Here is a 27,010-nt window from a genome sequence, read left to right as displayed (position 1 = left end):
TTCTCTAACTCCTTTCTCCTTTCTCCAAATCTACAGGGTATTCTTTATCCTCAGTCTCTTGTTTTTACCTAATGTTTTTTATTCTTCACTTTATTTCTTTGAACACTTACTACACATATATTTTAAATTAACTTTCATGTTATTCTATTATTTAGGTACCCCATTAGTTATACCTTCTGACTCTCTTATTGCCGATCATTTCCTTTTATGGTTTTCAGTTTTCACTGTCAGCTTGTTTTGGTGAGAATTTGTTTTCTTTGGAAACTACAGGTGCCATGGATTACGGAAACATCTTTACAGAATAATTTCAGATTTGCCTTTACAAGGGGAATTCGGATTTCAAGCATCAATTCTGGCTTTGTGTCTCTGAAATAGACAGATTGCGTATTAAACCCCACCTATGTATTTGGTGCTGCATTTTTAAGTTTCTGATTTCTCACTGGTGACTCTTTTAGTTCCTATACCCACAGTTAGATAGCTAACTTCCAAGCTCGTTCCCCGGGAGAGTGGACGGATATGTTTTAGTACCTGTTTTACATATGGAACAGCATATTGTAACAATGGACTTTATGCTGATAGCTCCATTTCAGTTTCCCATTCAGATGAGGCTTATGGTTCTCACTCAGACATTCCATCCCCAGCTGCCCAGTCATTAAGATTTCTCTTTATCTGGTCTCAATTTCCCTTGTGTCCCTTGACTGCAGTTCTCACTTGCATCTTTAATTGTGAGTTTCCTCTGTGTGTCTGGCACCTGGGGATTTTACTTTATTGATTTCTATGTGGATTGTATCATCTTTATAAAAGTATTTGCATTCCTATATTTCATCTAGAATTCCTATGCATTTAGAGTAGGGGTGTGTGCCTCCCAAATATGCTTAGGTCACCATAGTTAATATATTTAATAATAATACATACTTATATTATTTCTCTAATGAGGAAAAAATACAAAAAGCTTTTAAAATGTGTTTTTAAAAATGTTACATTTTAAGTAACCTTTTTTTCTCCAGGCTTTTCAGTGCAGAATTTGAAGAACCACATAATTATGAGGCAGCAATTTCATATCTGAGATACTCTGGCAACTCCATTAACCTGTGCACTGCAAAAGAAATTGCTGATCGTAAGTCTGCTAAGCCAATTAATACTGTAACCCTGTGTGAAATGAAAATGTGTCAAAAATGGTATTTTCCCTTTAGCTAACTGTAAGTTTAAAAATGCACAGCCATCCTGCACTACCATCTTATTTCTTTTTCTTTTTCTTCTTTTTTTTGTCTGGTCTCTTAAAAATAAATATAAATCCAGCTGGGCATCAATGCTATCTCATGACTACTATTGCTGCCTTCCCAGCCTCTTCTTTTCTCCCCTTTACCAATCGACTCAGCTGCTTTGCCTTTATAGATATGTGGGAGGGAAAATCAAGATATGACGATTCATTTTTCTTCCTTCTCTTCCTATAGAAACTTCATCTCTCTTCTCCTGGTGTCTTTCTTGAAGTCCCCTGGTTACTTGGTGTGTGGAGAGCGAGATAACAGAGCATGAGAAATAGGCCCCTGTGTTCAGTCTGAATAGGAGCAGGGAATTTATTTAATGGATCTGACCACTGGCTCAGAGCTAAGTCTTCCTGCCTCTGACATTGCTGACAATCCTCAGGACTTTTTTGTGAGTAAAGAGACCCTCTTGGGTAAAAAGATGAGGAAACAGAGATTTGTAGCATTTCTACAAGTTGCAATGTCCTTGTTCTGCCTATAGTGTCAGCCAGTTCTCTATAAAAGGCATACATTTTAGTGCTGGAATAAACACTAGTATTTAGTGAGCTTGTACTATAGGATACTGTAGTTCTGTGTTAGGTTCCCTGTGTACAGCCCTGCTGATAGAGTGGTTTGATCACCCCTAATGTTTGGGACAGGAAACTGAAGATCAGAAAGATTGAGTTACATGAGGCCATAAAAATAACATGGAATAGAGTTATAATGTGAAACAGGCTCAGGCTACCTCTAAATTCCATGCTCTTTCTACAAGTTTGTGCTACGTCTTATTCAAGGAAGTTTGGCTTCCCTGGAAGGAGGGTTAAAAAGAGTTCATCTGGTGCAACTTCTTCATTGTATAAACAAGAACCCCAAGGTTCTGGGAAAGAAAGTCATTTTCCTGGGAATACATACTTAGGAAGTTCATGAGGTAAGGATCAGGACCTACTGAAATTTCCCTCTTCTCCCTCAATAAATAAGAGTTGGAGAACTATTAGAAAAACTGCCTCTCTTTTAGATTGGGCAATCTAAATTCCCCTAAATGGTTTTTAAAATACTGGCCATAGGAAGAGCAACTCTTGACCCTGCCCAGCACCCCCAAAAGGCAATGCTGCCCTATACTCAGAGTATATAGGCTCCTGCTTTAGAGCAGGGCTTCTCAAATTCTAATGTTCACACAAGTCACCCAGGGATCTTGTTAAAATATAGATTCTGGTTCAGCAGCTCTGACGTGGGGTCTGAAATTTTTTCATTTCTAACAAGTTTTTGGTGATACCAATGCTGCTGGTCTACAGATCACACTTTGAAAAGAAAGGCTGTGGGCAGCATTTGGGCCAAATTCCAACTATATGTCCTTCTACAAGGCTAAGAATTCACAGAGCCAAAGGGATGCTCCAATCAGAGCCAGCGCCTGCTCTCTTTGTACCACGTGACATCCTTAGACTCCACCCCGCTGCAAGTAGCGCATTTCAGGTGAAGTGGACCTCTGTTTCTGGGAAGATGGAACAGATGTACTTTTTTCCTATTGATCTTGCTAAGTACAACTAAAAGCCCCAGACATTATATATGTAAAACAAACATAAGAAGACTAGAGGACTCTGAAAGGTAGAGAGGCAAGAAAGTCTGCTCTTACCATTCCTATTCAACATAGTGCAAGACGTTCTAGCTAGTACAATAAAGCAAGCAAAAGAAACAAAATGTATACAGATAGAAAAGGAATAAATAAAACTATCTTATTCACAGTGGTGTGATTATCTAGATAGAAATTCCCAAGGAATTTACCAAAAAAGCACACAAAAACCCTCCTAGAACTAATAAATGATTTCAGAAAGATTGTAGAATACAAAATAAACATACAAAAGACTAATTGTATTTCTGTATATTAGGAATGAACACACAAATACTGAAATTGAAAAATATATCATTTATAATTGCTTAAAAATAGATAAATATTTATATTTAAATCCTACAAAGTATGATAAGGCCTAAAAGCTTAAAGCTATAAAATTCTGATTAAATCAAAGAACATCTAAATAAATGGAGAGACATACCATGTTTATGGATTGGAAGACTCAACACAGTAAAATTGACAGCAAAAATGTCAATTCTCTCAAAATGATATACAGGTTTAATAAAATTCCTATAAAAATCCCAGTAAGATTTTTTGCAGATACAGACAAGATTATCCTAAAATGCATATAGAAAGGCAAAGGATTTAGAATTGCTAAAAACGGTTTTGAAAAATAAAAAGGAGGTATTAGTCTACCACTTTTAAGAAGTATCAGTGTAGTAATCAAGACTACATGGTATTGGCAAAGAGAGACACACATAGAACAATGGAACAGAATTGAGAATTCAGAAATAGACCTATACAGATATGCCCAACTTTTATTGTTTTTTTTTTTTAACAAAGATGCAAAAGCAGTTCAATAGAGGAAAGACAGCCTTTTAAAGAAAGATGTTGAAGCAATTGCCATAGACAAATGAAAATGAACAAACCTTGACCCAAGTCTCACACCTTATACAAAAGTTATTTAAAATGGATCCTTCCTCTTTATTTTTTGTACACCAAAGATGAGACATCTAAATGATACCTTTCAAAGGGGTAGGGAGAGAGGGGGGAAGGGAGAGAGAGCGGGAAGGAAGGAGAAAGAGGTCAAGGTATTTGGCTTTTGCTGTTGCCATTGGGTAACTCTGTCCCTTGAACAATGACAAGAAAACAGGGAAGACCATCCCTGTTTAGTGCTTAGCTCAGCACTAGTGCCTTTGGTGAGGTTTCATTTATACAGAACTTGGCATTGGGTATACATGATTCAGGCTGTTCTAAAAGTTCTGCAGAATTGTCCTCAGAGGTATATAGACAAGTGCTTTGCAGACTGTACTTTTAGGTCCAGAGTATTTTTTGAAGAGTTTTGGAGACTCTTGGAGATACCTTCAAACAGAGTTCCGTTATGCTTCTGCATAATATTCCATTTAATAAAGCTATGGATGGAAGAAAATTTGAAAGCATTTCTTACCTGAGTGATCTTGGGCAATTTACTTCACTTATCCCACTGACTGTTTCCTTGTCAGTAAAATTGGAATAATAGTAGTGATCATCATGAGAATTAAATGAAATAATGCATTTAAATGCTTGGCATAGTGCCTGCTATCTATAAGTATAAAAAATGTTTCTTTTAAATTATTATTTTGATTAGTAATAATCATTTCACCTCCAGGTGTAAAAGAGGAGATGGGACTTTTCCAAGGTTACACAGACAGGATGAGGAGAAGGCACAAAAGGCTGTGAAGACATGACCATGTTATGACACTAGCAGTTGGAGGTTGCTGAGGACCATCTTCAGATTTTGTTCTTTCTCTGCCCCCATGATAAAACTAGTCAGTAGAGAGAGGGTTATATAACTGTGCAGAAAGTAGCAAGGACTCTCATGCTCTTGTCATAATTCCTAGTCCATTCCTGACCCTTTGGGAGGTGACCCTTTATCCTCTATATTCCTACCTTGAAATATATGTTGGAATTCCTACCTAAGTTTTGATAGGTTAGCTTACCATGAAAGAAACTCCACTTTGTTAAAAAGCAGTAACAGTCGGGCGTGGTGGCTCAAGCCTGTAATCCCAGCACTTTGGGAGGCCGAGGCGGGTGGATCATGAGGTCGAGAGATCGAGACCATCCTGGTCAACATGGTGAAACCCTGTCTCTACTAAAAATACAAAAAAAAAAAAAAAAATTAGCTAGGCATGGTGGCGCACGCCTGTAAACCCAGCTACTCAGGAGGCTGAGGCAGGAGAATTGCTTGAATCGAGGAGGCGGAGGTTGCGGTGAGCTGAGATCACGCCATTGCACTCCAGCCTGGGTAACAAGAGCGAAACTCCGTCTCAAAAAAAAAAAAAAAAAAAAAAAAAGCAGTAACAACATTATGAATACATTATTAATTGAATGTGTATTATCTTTGTTTACTAACCATGGCAAGTAAGGCTTCTCCAAGCCTTGGTTTCATCATTTCTAAGATAGAATAAGTAATAATATCCATCCCCAGGAGGTTTGGAGAAGCAAATGAGATCATGATTTGTTAGTTCTTTGAGAAGCATAGACAAGTAAATAAATTGGGGTAGAAAGAAGGAGATTACCATTTTTTAAATGGGGAAGCAAATTCATATCAGGAATTGATACTGGGCAAACTGTATCACAAACGGGTATTTTTAAAGTATTAATAAGTGTACAATTACCCAATTTAAGGTATTATGTGTACAATTACCCAAGTTGAAAAACATATTATGAATTATCCATGTAGAATTTTAGATCTGTGCCAACAGTTATATGTTGATAGTCCCTAAAGAAAACCTAGCATTTCGTTTATTTTATCAGCATATTATATGTTTAGAATAATAAAAGCTTGGAAATGCAACATGTCACTTGGTCAGTTTTCTAAAGCTTCAGAACTTTAGCAGCAAGAAAGAGAAAAACTGAGGGAGAAGTCCTACTTTTATGCACATATGTTCATTAACAGTAGGGAGAAAACTTTTATAAATAACTTTTAAGCAAAGAAAAACCAAACAAGCAGTTTTATCCCCCCCAAAATTGCCATTTTCTATACAATGTCCAGTGTTCTGCTAAGTATATTAAATTTCTTACATCATTTCCTTGAATCTCCCCAATAACTCTGTAAAGCAGGTACCAATTGGTTCATTTTTATAGACGAGCAAGCTGAGGCTCAAAGAAATGAAGTAATTTGTCTGAAATACCCTGTGTAGGAAGTGGCAGGACTGTGTCTGAACTCAAATTCTTGTCACTACTTGTATTTGTTAATATAGTCATGTGCTATACAATGTTTTGGCTAACAGTGAATTGCATATCCAGCAGTCGTTCCATAAGATGATAATACTGTATTTTTACTGTACCTTTTCTATGTTTAGATACACAACTATTTATAATTGTGTTACAATTGCCTACAGTATTCACTACAGTAATATGCTATGCAGGTTTGTTGCCTAGGAACAATAGGCCATACCCTATAGCCTAGGTAGGTAGTAGGCTATACCATCTAGGTTTGTGTAAATGTGTTCTATGATATTCACATGATGATGAAATCACCTAATGAGGTATTTCTCAGAACATATCCCCATTGTTAAGTGATGTATCACTGTAATTAAGATTGGCATGATGTCATTAAATAAAATCCCCAGAAGTATTGAAAAAATTGAAAGGTGGGTCAGCCTTAGTTGGTGGGCTCCTCTTTTCAAGCTGTATTTAAGGAAATAAAAATGGCTGTGGAACATTGCATTTTGGGGCATGATAGAGAATTCATTTTGTTGAAGTGGGATTTAAGATTTTTCCTTTCTCTTTCCTTTCACGTTTGCCTTCTGAGCTGCCACTAAATTGTAGTGCTTTCTTTTAAGCATGGAGTATGTATCTGTTTGCCAAAACAGGAAACTGAAATGGTTTCACACGCTTCATCGACTGTAAATTCCATTCTGGAAATCCCCACAGAAATTAAAACTATGATCACTGACCCCATAATTTCCAAACTTTGTAGCTAGAGCCTTACATAGTCTGATGTTCTAAAAGGTGAGAAAACTGAACTCTGCAATCTTTTATAACTGCTTTAATCCTGGGTACTATAAGAAATGGGTGGATAAACTGCCTTGAAATAATTTTTTATGTTTATTTTAGCAACTTACGAAGTTGGAATTGAAGAACTCCAAAAGGTATTGTTTCTCCTTATCAACTTTATAACTAAAAGTAAAATAAGCATGCGAGGTTGATTCTAAAGTAGTATGTTTTATGAGAGAAGAAACATCTTTGTTTTCATGTTTCCTCCTATTTCTGAGGCTTTTCCAGACTCCAGCTTCTAAGAATCTGAACTCTGAGCCTTGTTAGTGTCAGAGACAAAAATGTGTGATAGGATGGGAGGAAATGGTCCCAATTTATCCACAGCCCTTTTCTATGGTGGCTACTGACAACTAGCTTTCATTAACTGTGACTTTCTCTCTAACTGTGACTTTCAGAGAGAAGAGTTCTGTGGCACAATCCAGGTTTGTATATCCTGGCTTTCAGACCCCTTAAGGCATGCTTTCTGGGCTCCTGCTGGATGTGGTGCCAGGTGCCACCTGGAGGCAGCATAGCAACCTCTAATATTACGACCCAGGCAGAACTGCTGGCCTCAATCTCAACTCCTGCTATGTGACCTTGAATGTCCATTTCCTCACCTGCAAAGTGGGGATAATAGAGCACTCACATCTGAGGTCCTTGTAAGAATGAAAATAAGATTAATAAAGGTAAACAGTTTATTAGTAAGTGCTTGGAACAGAGCATTTCACCTCTCTGAGACTCAGATATGTCCTCTGTAAAATGGTGTATTCTTGGCCAGGCATTGTGGCTCATACCAATAAGCCCAGCACTTTCGGAGACCAAGGCAGACAGATCACTTGAGCCCAAGAGTTCAAGACCAGCCTGGGCAACATGGTGAAACACTCTCTCTACAAAAAAAAAAAAAAAAAAAAAAATGCAAAAATTTTCCAACCATGGTGGTGCACACCTATAGTCCCAGCTGTTTGGGAGGCTGAGGCAGGAGAACCATTTGAGCCCAGGAGGTGGAGGTTGCAGTGAGCTGAGATTATGTCACTGCACTTTAGCCTGGGCAGCAGACAGACTGAGACCCTGTATAGAAAAGAAAAGAAAATAAAAAAAAAAAAGAAAAGAAAAGGTGTATTTTCCATGAGAACAGGAAGCATATGTCTTGTGGTTACTGCATCTGCAGTAGTAGATGCTTAATAAATAAAGTGACCAATACTTGTTTCACTGACTATCTGGAAGAAGTAAGGCAAACACAGTATTTTAGTACCTAGTACAGTGCCTGGCTCATAGAAGGCCTTTACCTAGTATTTTAATGGGATCAGTTAAGGTTCTACTCTTTTCTCAATGGATACATTTAGTCTAAATCCTTCATCTCTCTGTTTTAGTTTTCTTATGCTTGCTGGTAAGAATTACTCATTTGTGGATACACTTTGTCACTAGAAAAATATGAATGATTATTATTTCTATTAATGGGAGTAGAAATAGCCTATTAAAATCCTTCAGGTACCTGGCAACATCAACAATTAATAAACTGTTCTGCACAAGTGAACTCTCCAAGTAACTGAATTTTATCCCATTTTATCCCAATTTTATGTTTTAAGTAAAACATAAGATTATTTTTAATTTTTAAATCTCTTAACTCTCAGATATGTTTTGTATTCATCTCTGTATTTTAAGCTCAGTGAGTGGAATCTGATGTCTTCCTTTCTTAATAACTTGGAGTATTCTTGAATAAAAGGGACTGAGTGGACATAGTTGATGCTCTTCTTATGAGATGCTCTTGAGCCTTTACAGAAGAACTAGTTCCCTTCCCACCACACCATCACAAGTCAGTTTTCTGTATTCTTTTCTCCTTTTTTTTCTACTGTCAGTATCTTTGTGTCTAGCAATGAGTTTTCATGTGGCCAAGCACGTACCAAGTCCCTCTGACGTGACAGCTCTTGTTCATAGAGAGTAGTGCTTAATCCTTGTAGTTACCCTGTGAGCTGGTATCACTGCTCCCATGTTACAGATGACAACATTAAGGCTCAGAGAGGTTTAGTAACCTGTAAATCATGTAATAAAGATATAAAACAAGGTCTGTTTGACTTGTCATTTGACCAGTGCTGCATCTAATTTGCTAGAATTATGTGTAAAATGAGAACCAATAGTCCCTGAATAAATGATCTGCAAGGCTGCCCTCAAAGGAGAGTATAATGAGCGACAGCCTAGATTCTGTGATGGCACTTTAAATGCTTAGGTACTTTCTGTTCTCTTCAGGATTCTTAGACAGATTTCAAATAACGAATGGCACCAGATATATGATCACTGAATAAATGAGGGGCTACACTGTGATTATTGGGACATAATTTTAATGGAGCCAAATATAGATCACGCAAGACTTGAGCAGTGATCACAGAGTCCATGATTAGTGAGTAAGGGAGAAATTCCAGCATTACTTGTGCACTTTTGAATACCAATTTGCCCACTGAAATATTGCTTAAATACCACAAATTCATATTTTCTCATAGGATTTAGAAATTCTTTACGCTACAGATGCGTTCCTGGAAAGGTGTGCATACGGCAATTACTTTTTCTGAGTCACAACATACATGCTTTTGGGCATGTCTTATAACTTCAGAAATGCTTGTTTTCATTTCTGATTGATCTTCAGCCCCACTGCAACAGTTCCTGGAACTTTCTGTGGTCAGTGTCTGCCTTTGCTCTATACTGAGGCTTCATCCCCCTCACCTTTTGGTGTAGTCTCTAATGATCTGTAACCAAATAACAGAGCCTGATTTAGGTCAATTTATGAAAATAACCATTTTCCTCTTTACTTTCAGCCTTGGAAGAATTTCCCCTATCCAGAATCTAGGTGAGTTTTATCTTCAAAAAGAAAAGCATCTGTCCAACCACTGACTTTCTGATGACCAAACTTGTTTTCTTCTACGGGCCAGTTATGTTTCCAAACTGAACTAGCCTGGTTCAGTTTTCCTGGCACCTTGCAAGGTACCTAGTACGGAGGAAGTGATCCGTGATCCTGCCTTGTCTCCACCTCTGATCTCGTTCTAGCCCATGCTGCACTCAGCAAACATTTACTGAGTACCCAACGTGTGCCAGATATGTACTCACCACTCCATCTCTAGTAGTGATGGAGACTTCGCTACTGCTTTCAGGAGCTCCCAAATTAGTAGGAGAGTCACATAATTAAACAGGCAAATAACAATAACATGAATTCCCAAGAACTGACAATTCCCAAAATGCACCCTACTGTTTAAAGTCTCTTTGTCTTTGCTCTTTTAAGTCATTCATTCACCCCAATTTAACATCTGGCAAGCTTTTACTAATCCATCAACATCCACTCATGTAAGAACCCTTCCTTCATTTCATTCCCTCAGAGAGAAGTAACCAGTCCCTTGCCTGTGGTGCCACTGTAAGCCACACATATGTTTGCATAAATGGCGTTGTATGTAGTTTGCTAACATGCCAATTCACCCCTTCTTCTCTGGGAGCTCCTTGTATGTAGGGCCAACGTTTTATTGTTCTTGGTGTTTCTGGTACCTCTCACACTTCCTGGGTCCACAGCAGTGTCCTGGCACATAGCAGTGCTCTTACCTGCCTTTTCAGAGTCTGTTTCTAGCCCTCCTCCCTGGACTTATTCTACTACATTAGAAAAAGCATGGTTGGTAAGCTCTGGAGAAGCAAATATCAAAATTTCCTTGTTGAGTCTAAAAACGTAAGTGTTGAATCATGGAGAAAATCTGCTTTAGCTGGGTGGGCTACCTTACCGTCTCTCCCTGAGTTCCTGCTTATCCCTAAATTTATGACTCTCATAAATACCTTGTAGCACTAGCACAGTGCTGGGCACATGGTAGGCACAGGTCAAATGATTAATTATTTAGTTCAACACTTTTTGAGCTTTTACTCTTCAGACACTGCTAGATTCTGAGGTATAAAAATGAATAGGACATAGTTTCTACCCTTGATCCAAGATGCGAGGGGAAGCTAGAGTAGTTGGGGGCAAGGGGTTACTTGGAGGGTAGAATGACCAAATAAATAGGAAATCACAATAAAATATGATCACTGCTATGGAAGTTTCACAACACAGAAGTGAGGCACGAAAACCAGCTATTCCTACCATGGATTACACCGCACTGATTTTTAGTAGTTGACAAGGCAATGTGGAGAAATTGGAGATAGTCATAGACAGATGTATTGTAAGACAATGTAGAAGAACTGTTAGAAGAGTAGAGAAGGTATAACTGCTTGAGAGAATCAGGGAAGCATTCTCAGAGGTAAGATGATTTAGACATATCATGAAAGGCATTGCATTTGCCAGCAATGTAAGATGTGGAAGGCACATCTAAAAATAATAATAACAAAAAGAAAGAGTTGCTCAAATAGAGTGGTGGGTTTGAGGAATTATGAGAGTCTAGACTCAAGCAAAAGTGGAGTTAAAAATCAGCAGGAGATGAGTTTGGAAAGAAAGGCCGGGGCCAGATCACAATGAAACCTAAGTTTTATCCTACAAGCAGTCAGGAGTTAGAAGATTTTAAGCAGTAATTGACACTCTGCAGTAACTGGAACAGACAGAAACTCAGGGAAGCTCTGTATATAATCAATCTGATCCTAGTCCCTTCATCTAAGAAAAATGATTCATATTTGTTTAAATCTATTTTTTCCATTCATTTTATTTAGGATTGATCAGTACACTATGATTTAAACTCTCTTAAGCTTCATTTTTTCCCCCTGGTATCTCTTCACATTTCAGTGCTAAACATGAAGATAAAAAAATGAAGGAAAAAGAGCCATGTGAATTGGAACCTAAAAACACAGAAAAGGAACCACATTCAAACCATGCTTTCAAGGTACTTTGATCAGGAGCATATGAGAGGGCAGGAGAGATACATGACTAAGGATATTAGCATGAAAGATCATAAGCTCTGCTCTTTTTCAATGCTGGCTATGTGGCATAAGCCAGACACGGGGTTAAACTACTAACAAAGTCACTTCCTTCTTTTATGAAGTGACTCTGGGTTTCAGAAATGGTTCAATGTTATTTAGCATACGTTAGGCGAATGAGGGGCTGCCTTCATTACGGGATTACACTGAAGGATGATGGTCACTGTGTTTGTACAAAATATTGACTTCATTACTTTCTTGTCACTTCCCCCCATTTATACATTTAATTCTTGGTAATATGACTTAAAAGAATGCCTGTCCTCTTATTCTTCTGACAGTTTGCCCAAGATCCCACCCAAAACTCAGGATAATTCGCTCCTTATATCTATTAATTACATTACCTTTTCACAAGTACTTTCAAATGTATTATCATAGTCAATCCTCATGTCTACTCTGTTGTAGTCAGAAGGACAATACCCTTCTCTCATTTTCACTGGACAATTATAAAATACTTAGATTGCCAAAAATACTCTTAATTTTTTGTCTCTTCAGGATCTCTTCCTGTCAGTCTATTCAGAGCATTTGAACGTAAATCTGATCAGGGTTTTCCCCTGCCTGACTCCTAAAGGCCAAACTCTTTGCCTTGCATACAAGACTCTTCATAACTCAGCCCCATTCTCGTTTATTTTCTCAACCTCATCTCCAGGCTGTCTTCCCTTATCTTTTTCCTTCAATTCTTCCCTTACCATCAGCCTCCTTGCTACCCTTATAAGGACGTGAACACTTCCCCAAATCCCCTGTGCCATTTCCTGTGCTGGTGTATCTGCCAGATACTCCTTTATCCACTCTATCAATCTCCTACTGATATTTGGAAAATACAGTTTAATAAAATCTGCTTTTCAAGGTCTTCTCTAACCCATCTCCCAGCCAAGAGAACCAACCTCTTCATCTTTTCTGTTTCCATGACAGTGAGCAATACTGCTGTAAAAAACATTTATCACATTATACCCTAATTAATCATTTGCATGCATTATCTCCAAGACTAATGTATTAAGAAACTCTGTCTCTACTTCTAGAGCTTAGCATGTTGTCTTGCCTTCAGTAAGTGCTTGAAAAATGCTAGAGAAAGGGAGTGAAGAAAGAAGTGACAGGGAACAGAAAAATGGTGAGTGGGAAAACAAAATGTAGGCAAAAAGAAGGAAATGAAAAGGAATACATTGCATCCCTCAGAACAAGGTTTTAGGGTCAAGTCCTGCCTAAGTAGATTACTAACAGTGGAACCAGTGACCAGTTATTTAAACTTTCTAAACTCTTTATCAAGAGGACTGATGATACTTTTCTCATAGGGTATCATGATGATTAAGTTATATGGAATATAAAAACCCTGCGCTATAGTCGGTACACTCTATATCCTGACTGTTTCCTGCAAGCTGCCTCTGTGCCAGGCATTCATTGGACATTCAGAGGTAATGAAGAATACAGTATGCACCTTCAGGAAACTTAGGGTCTAGTAAGATATTATTTTAATGTTAAATAAATGATAAATAATTGCTATCCTTGAGGAATGAATGATAAACTGTACGAGTAAGCAAAGAACCGATTAGGTAAGTCAGAGCCCTACAGTACTCTTCCTTTTGCATATGTTTAGGCAGATGCCTATGAAGGGACACCTGAAAAACTCCAGATGACCAACGTCCACATGGGTAGAAGAAACATGTTGGCTGGAAAGCAGGAGGCCATGATTGATGTCATCCAGACAAATCCCTGCCCTGAGGGCCCAAAGTTGGCCAGGAACTCCCAAGGCCACTGTAAGTTGCATTTCTTCCTGATCCTCTTCATCATTACCAATTTTTTTTTTAAGCTGAACATGACCAAAATTTTAATTTATTTTACCAATATTTATTGAACATCTATTATGTGCCAAGCAACTTGCCCTAGTGAGGGAGCTATGCAGTAGTGGAGAAAACACTGAATTTAAAAGCAGAAGTCTTGAGTTCAAATCTAACTGGTTAGTAAGCTGTGTGGTAAGTGACTTCATATACCTGCAGCTCAGTTTCTTCATTTATAAAAAGGAACCATCATAAGATGGACCTCACAGGGCTTTTATGAGGACCAAACCTGACAATATGTCATATGACACGTACTCAGCAAATGTTTATTCTTTTCTTTTTATATATACTAGCTCCCATTGTCTAGGCTCACATCATTGACATGTACTGGTGATATATGATGGTATCATTTGTTGACTTTATTTGAATTGCATTTTACCTTCATATTAGTCAGGACCCTTGATTGCAAGCAACAGTAATCAAACTGTACTATGTTAAACACAAAAAGAAAAGGAGGTTCACCTAGCAGAAAGTCGAGTCATGGTTGGATCCAGGGACACAGACAATATCCCAGTGACTTGGTATCACTTTTTCCACTCCTGGTTTTGCTACCCTTTCAGTTGATCCTTCAACAGCAACAGAATGACCACAGTAATAGGATCTGGAATAAAGCATTTCTATACTTACCCTGTAATCTTGGGAAATGCACTTACTTTCATGTGCAAGTAGTGATGCTACTACTAAATTCCTAGGGCTGTTTGCTAATGCATATAAAGTTTCTGGTTCATATGTTAAATAACTATTAGTCCTTTTCATTTATTTTATATTTTGAAAAATTATATCATGCCTTACTTTATAATTCAAGATTTATAAATTATTCCCCCATGGCACATTGTGGGCACCTTGAAATCACAGACCACTTGGTATTTTTTTCTCTATCTCTGTAACCTGGTACAGTACTGGGCACACAGGAGAAACCCAACTTAATTTTGTAGAATGAAAGGATAAATCAAACTTCAGTGTCTAAAAATATGGTGGTCTAGACAATATGAATGACTCTCTTGACTAAAACAAAGTGAAGAATAATTTTTTAAAAACATTCATAAAAGTATCACAGAACTGACTTATAAAGAAAGCACCCACAGACCTGCAGTAGTCAGGAAACCTGGGAGGTGCTTGCCAAAGCTAACTTTTGCCTTGATGGTTTTCATTGAAATCCAAATCCCTAGTTACTTTTATCCTAGATTTCAAATAATTCACTCAAAATATTCTTTAAAATATTAACAATTGATAGTCAAAAATAACCAAACACAAGGAAACAACTCACAATGAGGGAAAACCAGCAGAACAGATAGCATAACCAACCTACAAGATATTGCAGATATTAGAATTATCAGGTACAACACATAAAATGTTTCATATGTTTTAAAAATAGAGGATAATATGAATAGGAAATAACCATATTTTTTAAATATTTGAAAAAAAATTGATAATTTGATAAAATGCAGTGATTGCATTTTATATCACATTACTTACAGCTGAAGAGAAAATTAGTGAACTGAAAGATAAATTTAAAGAAGTTATTTAAAATTCATTCTACAGGGGAAAATGATTTCAAAAAAGAGTGTAAGAAAGGATAAAAGTCATGGAAGATAAAGTGAGAAGTCTTAAAATAGCAATAAAATCAGAATGTCATAAAAGGATACTGGAAAAATGAGGAAAAAGAAATAATAGATAAAACAGATACTACCTGAGAATTTTCAAAAATCGTTGAGATAAATTTGCAAATCCAGGAACCCTAAAGTTCTCAAGAAGGATAAAGAAAAGAAATCTATACCTAGCCATGCAAAATGAAGAACATTAAAGAATAAGAGAATATCTTAAAAGACCTTAAAAACAAGGAGAAAAAATCAATCACCTACAAGAAAAAAAACACAACTGAGTTCTGACTGCTAAGTTCTCAAGAGTGTATAATGAGAATACAATTTTGCTTAAAGAGATTAAACGTCTACCTGAAATTTTATTTCTCATGAAAATGTCTTTCAAAAATGAAAGAAAAGTAAGATATTATCAGACAAATAAAAGCTAGGATATTTTATTGACCAGATAAAGTGCACTGAAGGAAATTCTAAAGCATGTGCTTCAGGCAGAAGGAAAATAATCACAGATAGAAAGTTTTGGATGCAAGAAAAAAAAAGCCAAAGCATTAACTGAACAAAATAATGTCAAATTAAAGAAGGACTAAAATATTATAAAGTACTCAGCTTTCTTAGTACTTATATTGAGGAGGTAATTAAAGTGTCCTAAGGTTGGTAATTGTTTGGGAAGAGAGTAACAGTATTAATTTTCTTTAGCCTTGAAAGAGTTAGAAGAGCTAGGATATATTCATTAAAATATACCGTTAAAAGAGCGAGAAGGCAACATCACACATCTACAACCATCTGATCTTTGACAAACCTGAAAAAAACAAGCAATGGGGAAAGGACTCCCTATTTAATAAATGGTGCTGGGAAAACTAGCTAGCCATATGCAGAAAACAGAAACCAGACCCCTTCCTTACACCTTATACAAAAATTAACTCAAGATGAATTAAAGACTTAAATGTAAATCCTTAAACTATGAAAACCCCAGAAGAAAACCTAGGCAATACCATTCAGGACATAGGCATGGGCAAAGACTTCATGACTAAAACACCAAAAGCAATGGCAACAAAGACCAAAATTGACAAATGGGATCTAATTAAACTAAAGAGCTTCTGCACAGCAAAAGAAACTATCATGAGAGTGAACAGGCAACATTCAGAATGGGAGGAAGTTTTTACAATCTATTCATCTGACAAAGATCTAATATCCAGAATCTGCAAGGAACTGAAACAAATTTACAAGAAAAAAACAACCCATCAAAAAGTGGACGAAGCATATGAACAGACACTTCTCAAAAGAAGACATTTATGTGGCCAAAAAACATATGAAAAAAAGCTCATCATCACTGGTCATTACAGAAATGCAAATCAAAACCACAATGAGATACCATCTCATGCCAGTTAGAATGGCGATTATTAAAAAGTCAGGAAACAGATGCTGGTGAGGCTGTGGAGAAACAGGAATGCTTTTACACTGTTGGTCAGAGTGTAAATTAGTTAAAGACAGTGTGGTGATTCCTCAAGGATCTAGAACCAGAAATACCATTTGACTCAGCAATCCCATTACCAGTATATACTCAAAAGATTATATATCATTCTACCGTAAAGACACATGCACCTGTATATTTATTGCAGCACTATTTACAATGGCAAAGACTTGGAACCAACCCATCAATGATAGACTGCATAAAGAAAATGTGGCACATATACCCCATGGAATACTATGCAGCCATAAAAAAGGGTGAGTTCATGTCCTTTGCAGGGACATGGGTGAAGCTGGAAGCCATCATTCTCAGCAAACTAACACAAGAACAGAAAACCAAACCCCGCACTTTCTCACTCATAAGTGGGTGTTGAACAATGAGAAACACATGGACACAGGGAAGTGAACATCACATACTGCGGCCTGTTGGGGGTAGGAGGCAAGGGGACAGGCAGCATAAGGACAAATACATAGTACATGCAGTGCTCAAAACCTAGATGAGTTGATAGGTGCAGCAAACCACTATGGCACAACAAACCTGCTCATTCTGCACATGTGTCTCAGAACGTAAAGTCAATTTTTAAAACATTTTTTAAAAGAGAAGGCAAGTCACTGGGTAGGAGAAGATATTTGCATTATTTACATATATCATTTATGTATCAAATATGTACATATTTGATAAAGGACTCATATTTTGAATATTCATCTTCTACAAATGCTTGGTATTCAGAAAATATAAAGTAGAAGTCAATTTTTTTAAAAAAGAAATATAGTTAAATTAGAAAAATACTGAACAGGCCCTTCCCCAAGGAGACTATCCTAAACGCAAATACACTATTAAAGTTCAACTTCTGCTCACCAAATTGGCTACATTAAAAAAAAATTCTAAAAAATATCAAGTGTTAGTGAAGATATGAAGCAACTAAAACTCTCATTCTCTGTGGAGATTGTAAGCTGGGACATTCATTTTGTAAACTGTCTGGTGGTACTAAAGTTGAACATATGCATATCCTATCACCTATCAATTCCATACTTATGTGTATATCCCAATATAAGTGCATACTTTAACGCACCAAAACACACATACAAAATGTTCACAGCCAAACTTTTTATAATAGCCCCAAACAGGAATCTGTCCAAATGCCCATCAAAAGTAGAATGGATAAATAAATGGTAACATACTTACACAATAGAATAAAGTCATCGGAATAAGCCAATTAAAATGATTTGCAACGATATGGATAAATCTCACAAACATAATATTGAATGAAAATAGGTGATACCACAGAGTACATACTAAATTATTCCATTATAACATTCAAAAGTAAGTACTGCTGGTATTAGAAGTCAGGATAGTGGTCATTCTTGCGGGTAACTATTAAAAGATAACAAGTGAAAGAAACAAATAGAAAAGAAAACAATGGCAGAAAGAGAAGAAACTTTAGTCAGATGAAGATAAGAAAAAAAAAATGTACTAAGATAGAAGATATACATTTTAAAATATCAGTAAACACTAAAAGGTAATACATTACATTCACTAGTTAGAAAACACATGCATTCAAATCATTTGAAATTCAAAAATATTAAGTGCTTTTTATGTGCCCAGCACTGTTGTAGGAAATGGGGGTGTATAGCAGTAAACAGACAAAAATTCCTATTCTCATGGAGGTTACTTTCTGATCAGAGGAGACAGACAATAAATAATAAAAGATCTATGTGGAATGGTATTAATAGTAAATATTATGAAAAAATAAAGCAAGGAAAGAGAATTAAGGAAGCAAGTGGAGGCGATAGAAGCTGCCATTTTTAAGTTCTCACGGATGACTTCAAAGACCTTAAGTAGTTGAGGAAGAGAGCCGTATGGGTATTTGGAATAAGAATGACCTTGGAAGAGAAAAAGAAAAAAGTACAAATCCCTGAGGCAGAAGTCTGCCAGATATGTGTGAGGAGCAGGAAGGAGGGCAATGTGACTAGAACAGAGTGACTTAGAAAGAGTATAGTAGGAGATGGGGTCACAGAAATAACAAGGGGCTTCTATAGAACATTGCAAGAACCTTAGCATTGACCATAAATGAGATTTTTTAAACCACTGAAAGCTTTCGAAAGTACAGGAAAGGCATGATCTGATTTGTATTTTAAAAAATGATGTGGCTTCTGTCTTGAAAATAAAATGTAAGATAAATCAGAGAGACCAGTTAGGAGGTTATTGCAATAATTTAGGTGAGAAATGGTGGTAGCTTGGAGGGGGATACTGTGGTAGAGTTGTTGAGATGTGTTTGAAATTGGAATATAATTTGAAACTATAGTGGGCAGATGGCTTTGGATTGGAAGTGAGAAATGAGAAAGAAATGAATCAAGGTTGTCTCCAAGGTTTTGGGCCTGAGCAACAGAAAGGATGGAATTGCCCCTTTTATGAAATTGAATAAACTTCAGGAAGAGCAAACTTGCAGACGGAAATTATGAGTTTGGTTTGGAATGTAATATGTTTAGACAACCAAAAGGAAATGGTGTGAAGGCTGATGAAGTATCTGGAATTCATGAGAGACATCTAAATTGGAGATGTAAATTTGAGAGTTGTCAGTGTTTTTAAAATGAAGCCATAAACTTTTGCGTTTGCTTCAGCCAAAAGGAAGGATAGAGGAAGGAAAATAAAATGCTGCAGACTAGGAATTAAGCAACTGTGTGTTCAGCATCTTTGTTTTGTGTTGGAGAAATTTACTGGTAACTCCTTGAGGAAAAGCAGGACCTTATGCCTCCGAAAGCTGACATTCATTGAGATGGTTTGGGGCCTACGCGCTAACTGACTTCTTGTTAGAGAATAAACTCTTTTTGCTTGGTTCATTTAATAAATAGATACAAGTTAATTTGCTTGTTATTTATTTATCAAGTATATTACTTTCTATGTCTGATTAACAGTTCATGTCTGAATATGGCTATGAATTACCCATACCCTAAATATTAACCTATGCCAACAGATAAAGAGGTGGTAGTTTTATGGTTATGAGAAGTTTACAACTCTGTGAAGTAAACCAGCATCTGCATTTAGCTACTTACTATAACGAGTTAGCCAGAAGATCGTATGCCAGGTTAACAAATTAATCCCTATACATTTGTAAACCTGGCATATGATCTTCTGGCTAACTCCAGAATGATTGAATGAATAATGTATATTGATATGTGCTCAATCAACTTGTCTGAGAAATTCTGCTTTAAGAAATGCCTTAAGACTGGATAAGATCATCTAGATGTAGAGAGATAAGTCCCAGGGATGTACCCTGGTGGACTTCAAAGTTTGAGGTCAGTGATTAAAGGAAGAACCATAAAAAAAGGAGTTACTATTTACTAGGTAACCAGCACCCTTCATAAATATGTATTTAATCCTTGCCAAAACTACATGATTCCGTGTTAGCATCATTATCCTCTACTTCAGATAATTGTAACTGAGGCTCTGCAAAGTTAAGTGACTTGCCCAAGGATCATACATACCAATATTGTAATTCAATTTTAGCATATTTAATCTGCCTTTTCTTATGCTTTGCCTCCATTGTCAGTGATATGTGTGAATGACTTTATGATGGCAGCTGATGAGATGTTCTTCAGGGGGGGTTTCTGATTTCCTTTCAGGTGGGTATCTGGAGGTTTTGGAGTCAACTAAAGAAACTTTAGACCTAGGAGTCTCTAAGCCAAGTTCCATCTCAGAGGAGATATATGATGATGTCGAGTACCCCAGGAAAGAGGTGTAAGTACATTCCAGTCTTTCAGCAAGATGAATGGGATGAGACTTTAAAGGTACAAACATGGTCTTTGTTATTTTCTCCCATAGACCGAGGTTGAACTTCTCTAGCTCATTTGCCTCAAATAGTGGTAAGTATAGGAAGACATTTCTGAAGCTCCCAGTAGGAATTGCAGAATGCTTCTATGGCTGATTAGTGATAAGATGTCTTTTACTTATTCATATTTTAATAATACCAATTGGAAAGGGTGATGGGAAGCTAAGAGAAGCAATACCGAGGTACGTGCTAATAAATGCATTTAGAATCAGAAATGTGAAGAAGCTGGTAAGAGATTCTTATGGTAAAAGTGAACTTCCTTCCTTCCTGAACTTTTCACAATGTAAGTCTGATTATGGGAATGTTTTTACTTAAAACACCTTCTTGGCTTTCCAATACTTTTAAGATTGGCTTCTAACATGATCTAGAGTCCTTGTCTAACCTACCCCTACAGACCTCTGGAGTCTCATCTCAAACTATACTCAATCTTCATCTTTGAGACCGAGTTTATGCTTACCTTCTTTTAGCTTCTATAATTTGCCAAGCTCCCACAGCAGGGTATTTTCATATGCGTCTCCCCTCCCTTTCTGAAACGCTGTTTCCTCCCCTGGGTCCCTTTGCATCATGGACTCTTAATCTTCTAATCTCAGCTCAATCATTATTCCCCAAGGGAATATTCTCTTTGGTACAATCTAATAGTACCATGGAATTCTTTTTCATAGTACTTGTCACAGCTGTAATTTTATACTTATGTGACATTTTGATTAATGTCTCCCCTCTTAGATTATTACCTTCTTTGGGCATACTATTTTCTCCAGCCCCTACCATAAGGCAAGGTACATGTTAGATATTCAAAAAAATCTGTTGAATGAATGAATGAATGAATGAATGAATGAAAAAGTAATGGGGAGGTGTTGGTCAAAGGACACAAAATTTCAATTAGGAGAAGTACCTTCAGGAGATTTATAGTACAACACAGTGATTATAGTTAATAACAACATTATATACTTGAAAATTGCTGAGAGTAGATTTTAAAATTCTCACCACAAAAGTGTGTGGGGTAATGAATATGTTAACTGGCTTAACTTAGTCATTCCACTATGTATACAATTATCAAAACATGCTATACATCATAAGTATATAATTATTATTCATAAATTTAAAAATAGATTTAGAAAAAGAAAAAGCAGTGGAGGAGAGAGAATCAAATGTTACTCTGATTTATCTTCTTAGAATCCCAGAAGTTTAGAGGGAAAACAACCTTAACCATCATTAAACCCAATACCCTCACTTTAAAAAGAACATTGAGACACAGAGAAGTGATTCCTCTAAGCTCATTGTGTGTTAAAGTTGAGTTTTGAACCTGAAAATCTTGACCCTTAATTCAATGTTCTTTCCTTTAGACTCTGTTTTAGGATTCAATTAAAGTATATCCCTGTAGCTTATGCATTGGGCTAGGCCAAAGCCTTGCTGTGAAGGGAGAGATTGTTCAAGATGTATCTTGTTTTGCATGGTTTACCCAGCATTCATCGCAATGCCTGATGCTTAGTAAATTCTGATTGTTATGTATTAAATGTAGGAAGGAGGGAGGGAGGAAGGAAGAAATCTATTGAAGAACTAACTTTCTTTGAACTAAATCATTTCAAACTTGGAATCAGGTGGAAATGAGTCTTAATTTTTATTTATACTTTTATAGAGGTTTAAGTATTTTTACTACATGCTTTTAAAAAACAGTGGGTTTCAGTAAAAACTACTTAACAAAAGAAAGATCAAAGTACCTAGCATCTAGTAAGTATCTAATAATCTTTGTTAAATATGAATCTGAACTATTGCTATTATAATGAATATAAGTAGAGTTTTCTTGAAATTTCAGAAGAAAATAGAGAAGAAATGTATGAAGATGTCTACAAAACAAAGAACAACTACCCAAAGATGGAGTGAGTTTCTCTCTTTCTTGGCTTTGTAGACTAATGATACTTCCTGTTAGTCTAGTAAAGCCAGTTGTAAGCGAGGAACCCCTCCACCCCATTGTCATCCCCAACTCCCATCATCATCTTTTAGGAAAGATTCACACTGAGAGTAATGATAATCTATTGTAATCCTCCATTGTGATCAATAGAATACTTGTAATTGTGTTCAATATATACTATACGTATTAAATCACATTGTTCTCTCTTTTGAGAAAAGCCATTTCCCAGAGTAAAGGATTTTGATATTGGGTTAGCAAATAAATAAGAGAAGTAAATATTAATAAAACTTGCTTGAATTCTATAGCAGCTTTTCCAGGAACAAATCAATGGTTATGACTTACCTCTCTCTTTGTAAGTGAGTAAGGCTAACTGTGGGATTTGGGCTTAATATAACATGTAGTGATTCAGTGTTATCAAGAATAAAATTTGTTCAAATGGGTATTACTTGACAAGTTTAGTTATTAAGAACAAGTGGTGAAAAAGAAAAGAGCAATGGTCAAAAGCTAGGAGTTTAAGGGTTCAAGTGGATAAAGGAGACTGAACTGGGCATGAGGGTTGGCATGATGTGGGTATATCATTCCCTCACCCTATCCCCTAAAAGCCCTAAAAGGATATTTGACAGAATTGTAATCATCAGCTGAGTAATCAATGTATCACCATTGCTGTATTATTCAGTAAATTAAAAATCACTTAGCATTTCAAGAGCCAGGAGTTCCTATAATGTAGTTCTAGTACAGTTTGTAAACTACATTTCCCTGAGTTATCTTTTCCTCTAAAGGGAAGACTGCTTCATAAAATCTGCAAAATAGAGACTACAAGACTTCTTGGGGTAGTTTGTCTTGAAATATAATTACTCCCTTCATAGTTGACTGGTGTGTACTCTTTCATATCACATTGAAACAAAGAAGAAAAGCATAGAATTCAATAAGGCGTTTTCTTGCTCTTTCTTGAGTGGGATGGACGTGTTTGGGACATGAAACCAAAGCCTCTGCTTCTTTATTTTATAGACTCCGGGGTACATGTGCAGGTTTGACACATTGATATATTGCCTAATGCTGAGGTTTGGGCTTCTAGTGTACCCATTACTCAAATAGTGAACATTGTAGCCAACAGGTAACTTTGCAACCTTCATTCTCCCTTTTTGGAGTCCCCAGTGTCTGTTATTTCCATCTTTATATCCATGCATACCTATTGTTTAGCTCCCACTTATAAGTGAGAACATGCAGCATTTGATTTTATAATACAACAGCCTTCTATCTCTAGTACTCTCTTAAATGCCATGTTATTTATATCCTCTGATTCCTCTTAGTTTAGATGGAAAAGAAGCAATGAAAAGACTGCAGCAATTCTTTAAGAAAGAAAAGGATAAATTTAAAATAAAGAAAACCAAGTCAAAAGAAAACTTAAGGTAAGAAGTCTCTTTAAATCTCTTCAATCGGGGGATTAACCTGTAGAAACACAGGCTGATGTTCTCCATCCAATCTCAGAAATAGTGAAGCGGGTATCAGAAACTAAAACCAAGGGCCTGGCCATCACCTGCCCCTTTCTTGTGAATTTTTGATTGAGCTACACCCACAGAAACTAATTAATGAGAAAGTGGCATGCCCGTTTGAAAACTGGAGAAAAGCTTGAAAATGAGGGTAGAGGGAAAATCTTAAGCAAAGTCCAGAAGGGAAACTCTCCTCACCATCCTTAACATCCTATTCCTGTTGTTACCACTAAGCATTATGTTGCTTACCATGTCCTTTTATGCTTTTTGGGCCCTACAAGTCCCAGTAGTTTTTATTTGTCTACTGTTCCATATTTGTCTCCCTTGAGAACAGCAATATGTGGAAGGGGGAGACGAACTGCTCAGCTGAATGGTTCATGTATTGCAAAGTCTTAGACCCTCTGAGATAACCTAGGCTGACTGCCAGTTTTGGGAGAGGTTCCAAATTCACTAGCACTAGAAAGAGATGTGAGGGGACCTGGATTCTAGATTCTAGTACAAGTTCTGCCATTTATTCCATGTGCAACCATGGGCATATCACTTCCTTTTTACACCCACAGCGTTCAGTTGTTTCCTGCATGTAATGGAAGGGGGACTCTGGAGACACTTTGCAGGCAATAGATAAGATATAGATGTAGATATTCAGGTGCTCCTCAATTTATGATGGGGATATGTCCCAAGAAACTCACTGCAATTCCAAAATATGTTAAAAGTGCATTTAATACATCTACCAAACATCATAGCTTAGTCTAACCCATGTTAAACATGCTCAGAATACTTACATCAGCCTACAGTTGGGCAAAATCATCCAACACAAAGCCTGCCTGTAATAAAGTGTTGACTATCTCTGTAATTTATTGAATACTGTACTGAAAGTGGAAACAGAATGGTCTTAAGAGTACTCAGAGTAGGTTTCTACTGAATGCATGTCGCTTTCACACCATTGTAAAGTAGAAAAATGGCAAGTCAGACCATTGTAAGGCAGGGAACATCAGTGTAGATATACAGATATAGAGATGTATTTTGTGAGGGCAGAAGATGGTAAAATAATTTGCCCAAGGTCATTACCTATAGTGAGATGGAATTATGTTGTTCTACCCTGAAGTTCTTTTTGAATATAAAGTTCAGAGTTTTGTGATTTTTTTTGTTTGTTTGTTTTTTTTGAGACGGAGTTTCGCTCTTGTTACCCAGGCTGGAGTGCAATGGCGCGATCTTGGCTCACCGCATCCTCCACCTCCTGGGTTCAGGCAATTCTCCTGCCTCAGCCTCCTGAGTAACTGGGATTACACGCCACCATGCCCAGCTATTTTTTTGTATTTTTAGGAGAGACGGGGTTTTACCATGTTGACCAGGAGATGGTCTCGATCTCTTGACCTTGTGATCCACCCAGGTTCAAGCAATTCTCCTGCCTCAGCCTTCCAAGTAGCTGGGACTACAGGCATGCACCACCACATCCAGCTAATTTTTTTACTTTTTTAGTGGATACATGGTTTCTCCATGTTGGTCAGGCTGGACTCAAACTCCCAACCTCAAGTGATCCACCCACCTCGGCCTCCCAAAGTGCTGGGATTACAGGCGTGAGCCACTGCGCCTGGCCGAGTTTTGTGATTTTAAGTCCAATTGTCGGTTGGATCTAGATCTACCAAGAGATCCAACAGAACATGAGGTTTATAAATTGTAGTCCTGACTATGGAAGAAGAGGGAGTTTATCTCCTGTGGTCAACAAGACCCTATGCGCAAAGGCAGACCCTGGCCTTAGCAGATTAGATGTTTTCTGAGAGAAAGTCATTACCATGATAACCTGCAGTCCCATAATATTTGATCCAGATGAGAATGCTAATGTTTTTAAGATGCAAATCTGATTACCTTTTTCTCAAAACTATTCGTTGGCTCCATAAAACATCTAGAACAAATATCCAGTTCCTTACCATGGCAAGTAAATACTTCGTGGCTGTCCCCATTCTACTTCTCTAGTTCTGTCTCTCACTAAAATTAACTCACTACCACCCCATCCACATAGCCTATAGAGCTTAGACCCTGCCATGGTGTCTCATTCCTCCATGCTTTGAACATGACATTCCCTTGGTCTTGAATGTACCTGTCCTCCTCCAGCCTTCTTTTATTCTCAAAGTTCTAGTTTTCCCTCAAAATTTGATCAAATATCATCCCTTCTTGAATGCCTCCCCTGAACTTCTCTTCCCAAACCTGGATTACCTATGTTTCCTTTGTGTTTTGTGTTCCCATAACATCCTGTGCACATCTTGTGACATCTGTTAATATCAGAGAAACCATTTTCCTTGGAGTCAGAGAATCCCAGGGCAAGAAGGGAAATCTAACATCATCAATATGTTATTTGAGATATGTCAGCTCATCTTTCTGAACATGGCTTTTTTCCCTTAACTCTTTTTTGTCTTTTGTCAATCAACAGTGCATTTTCCATTTTGCTGCCTGATTTAGGTAAGTGCCATTTGCTTATTGCTGACCAAAAGTACTCAGCTTTTGTATATTCAGAGGCAGGGAAAAGAAATAGTAACCCTTCCTGCATTTCCACATTTGATGAAAAATTGATCTACCAAAATCAAGGAAGATATTTCACACAGCAGTATTTTTCTTTTACTTTGGAGAAAAAAATTTTTTTACTATATTCCATGCCCTGGGACAGATGTGTTCCTCTTAAAATCCTAGAAAAATAAATATTATAATCCCTTTTCAGAGAAGCTATAGGACCTACATCCATATTTAAGTGATCCAGAATTTGTATTCCAGTCTCTCTAACTATGAAACTCATGCATTTTGCATTCTATCATACTGCCTTTTGAAGGACTTGACATCCTTCATCCTAATTAAGACATTATATGTTGAATATGATCACATTGCCACTAGCAAACTAACTGAATCGGGAATGGGTCATTGGAATATTGTTTGCTTTTCCATTAAAACAATAGTGCATAAATTAACACAGTTCTTGATACATAGTAGGCTGTCAATACACATTCAGTATATTGAATTTGTCAGTAAAAGAGGGTCATGCGTTTTGTTGTTAATTTTTGTTTAGGGGCTCTAGCTTGTAGCTACCTGGATGTCACTCGAACTTGACAATTCAAATATACATTTCATAAATATGAGTTTG

At 37.0% G+C, this 27,010-nt stretch overlaps 1 protein-coding gene across 10 annotated transcripts in view; it reads left to right on the top strand.

The window, feature by feature from the left end:
• Positions 1 to 27,010, top strand: part of FYB2 (FYN binding protein 2) — a 106,626-nt gene that overhangs the window by 56,434 nt on the left and 23,182 nt on the right. For 7 of the 10 annotated variants that reach the window (XR_010341190.1, XR_010341191.1, XM_012442796.2 and 4 more), the window contains exons 5-15: positions 1,008 to 1,117; positions 6,913 to 6,947; positions 7,248 to 7,274; positions 9,639 to 9,670; positions 11,567 to 11,663; positions 13,346 to 13,505; positions 20,276 to 20,390; positions 20,475 to 20,515; positions 22,295 to 22,358; positions 23,701 to 23,799; positions 26,309 to 26,337. Coding sequence is in view for 8 of the 10 variants with exons in the window: in XM_012442796.2 (XP_012298219.2) it covers positions 1,008 to 1,117; positions 6,913 to 6,947; positions 7,248 to 7,274; positions 9,639 to 9,670; positions 11,567 to 11,663; positions 13,346 to 13,505; positions 20,276 to 20,390; positions 20,475 to 20,515; positions 22,295 to 22,358; positions 23,701 to 23,799; positions 26,309 to 26,337 (809 nt within the window). In the remaining 2 variants the exon portion in view is untranslated. The remainder of the gene's footprint in view (positions 1 to 1,007; positions 1,118 to 6,912; positions 6,948 to 7,247; positions 7,275 to 9,638; positions 9,671 to 11,566; positions 11,664 to 13,345; positions 13,506 to 20,275; positions 20,391 to 20,474; positions 20,516 to 22,294; positions 22,359 to 23,700; positions 23,800 to 26,308; positions 26,338 to 27,010) is intronic. The other 3 variants (XM_064372398.1, XM_064372397.1, XM_012442794.2) reach the window with 2 other exon arrangements.

This window comes from Aotus nancymaae, unplaced genomic scaffold (genome assembly GCF_030222135.1).
Source record: "Aotus nancymaae isolate 86718 unplaced genomic scaffold, 86718_ANA_hifiasm-v0.15.2.pri h1tg000007l, whole genome shotgun sequence".
NCBI lineage: Eukaryota > Metazoa > Chordata > Mammalia > Primates > Aotidae > Aotus > Aotus nancymaae.
The sequence above is the reverse complement of the archived record's forward strand: the minus strand, read 5'-3'. Positions and strand labels throughout refer to the sequence as shown.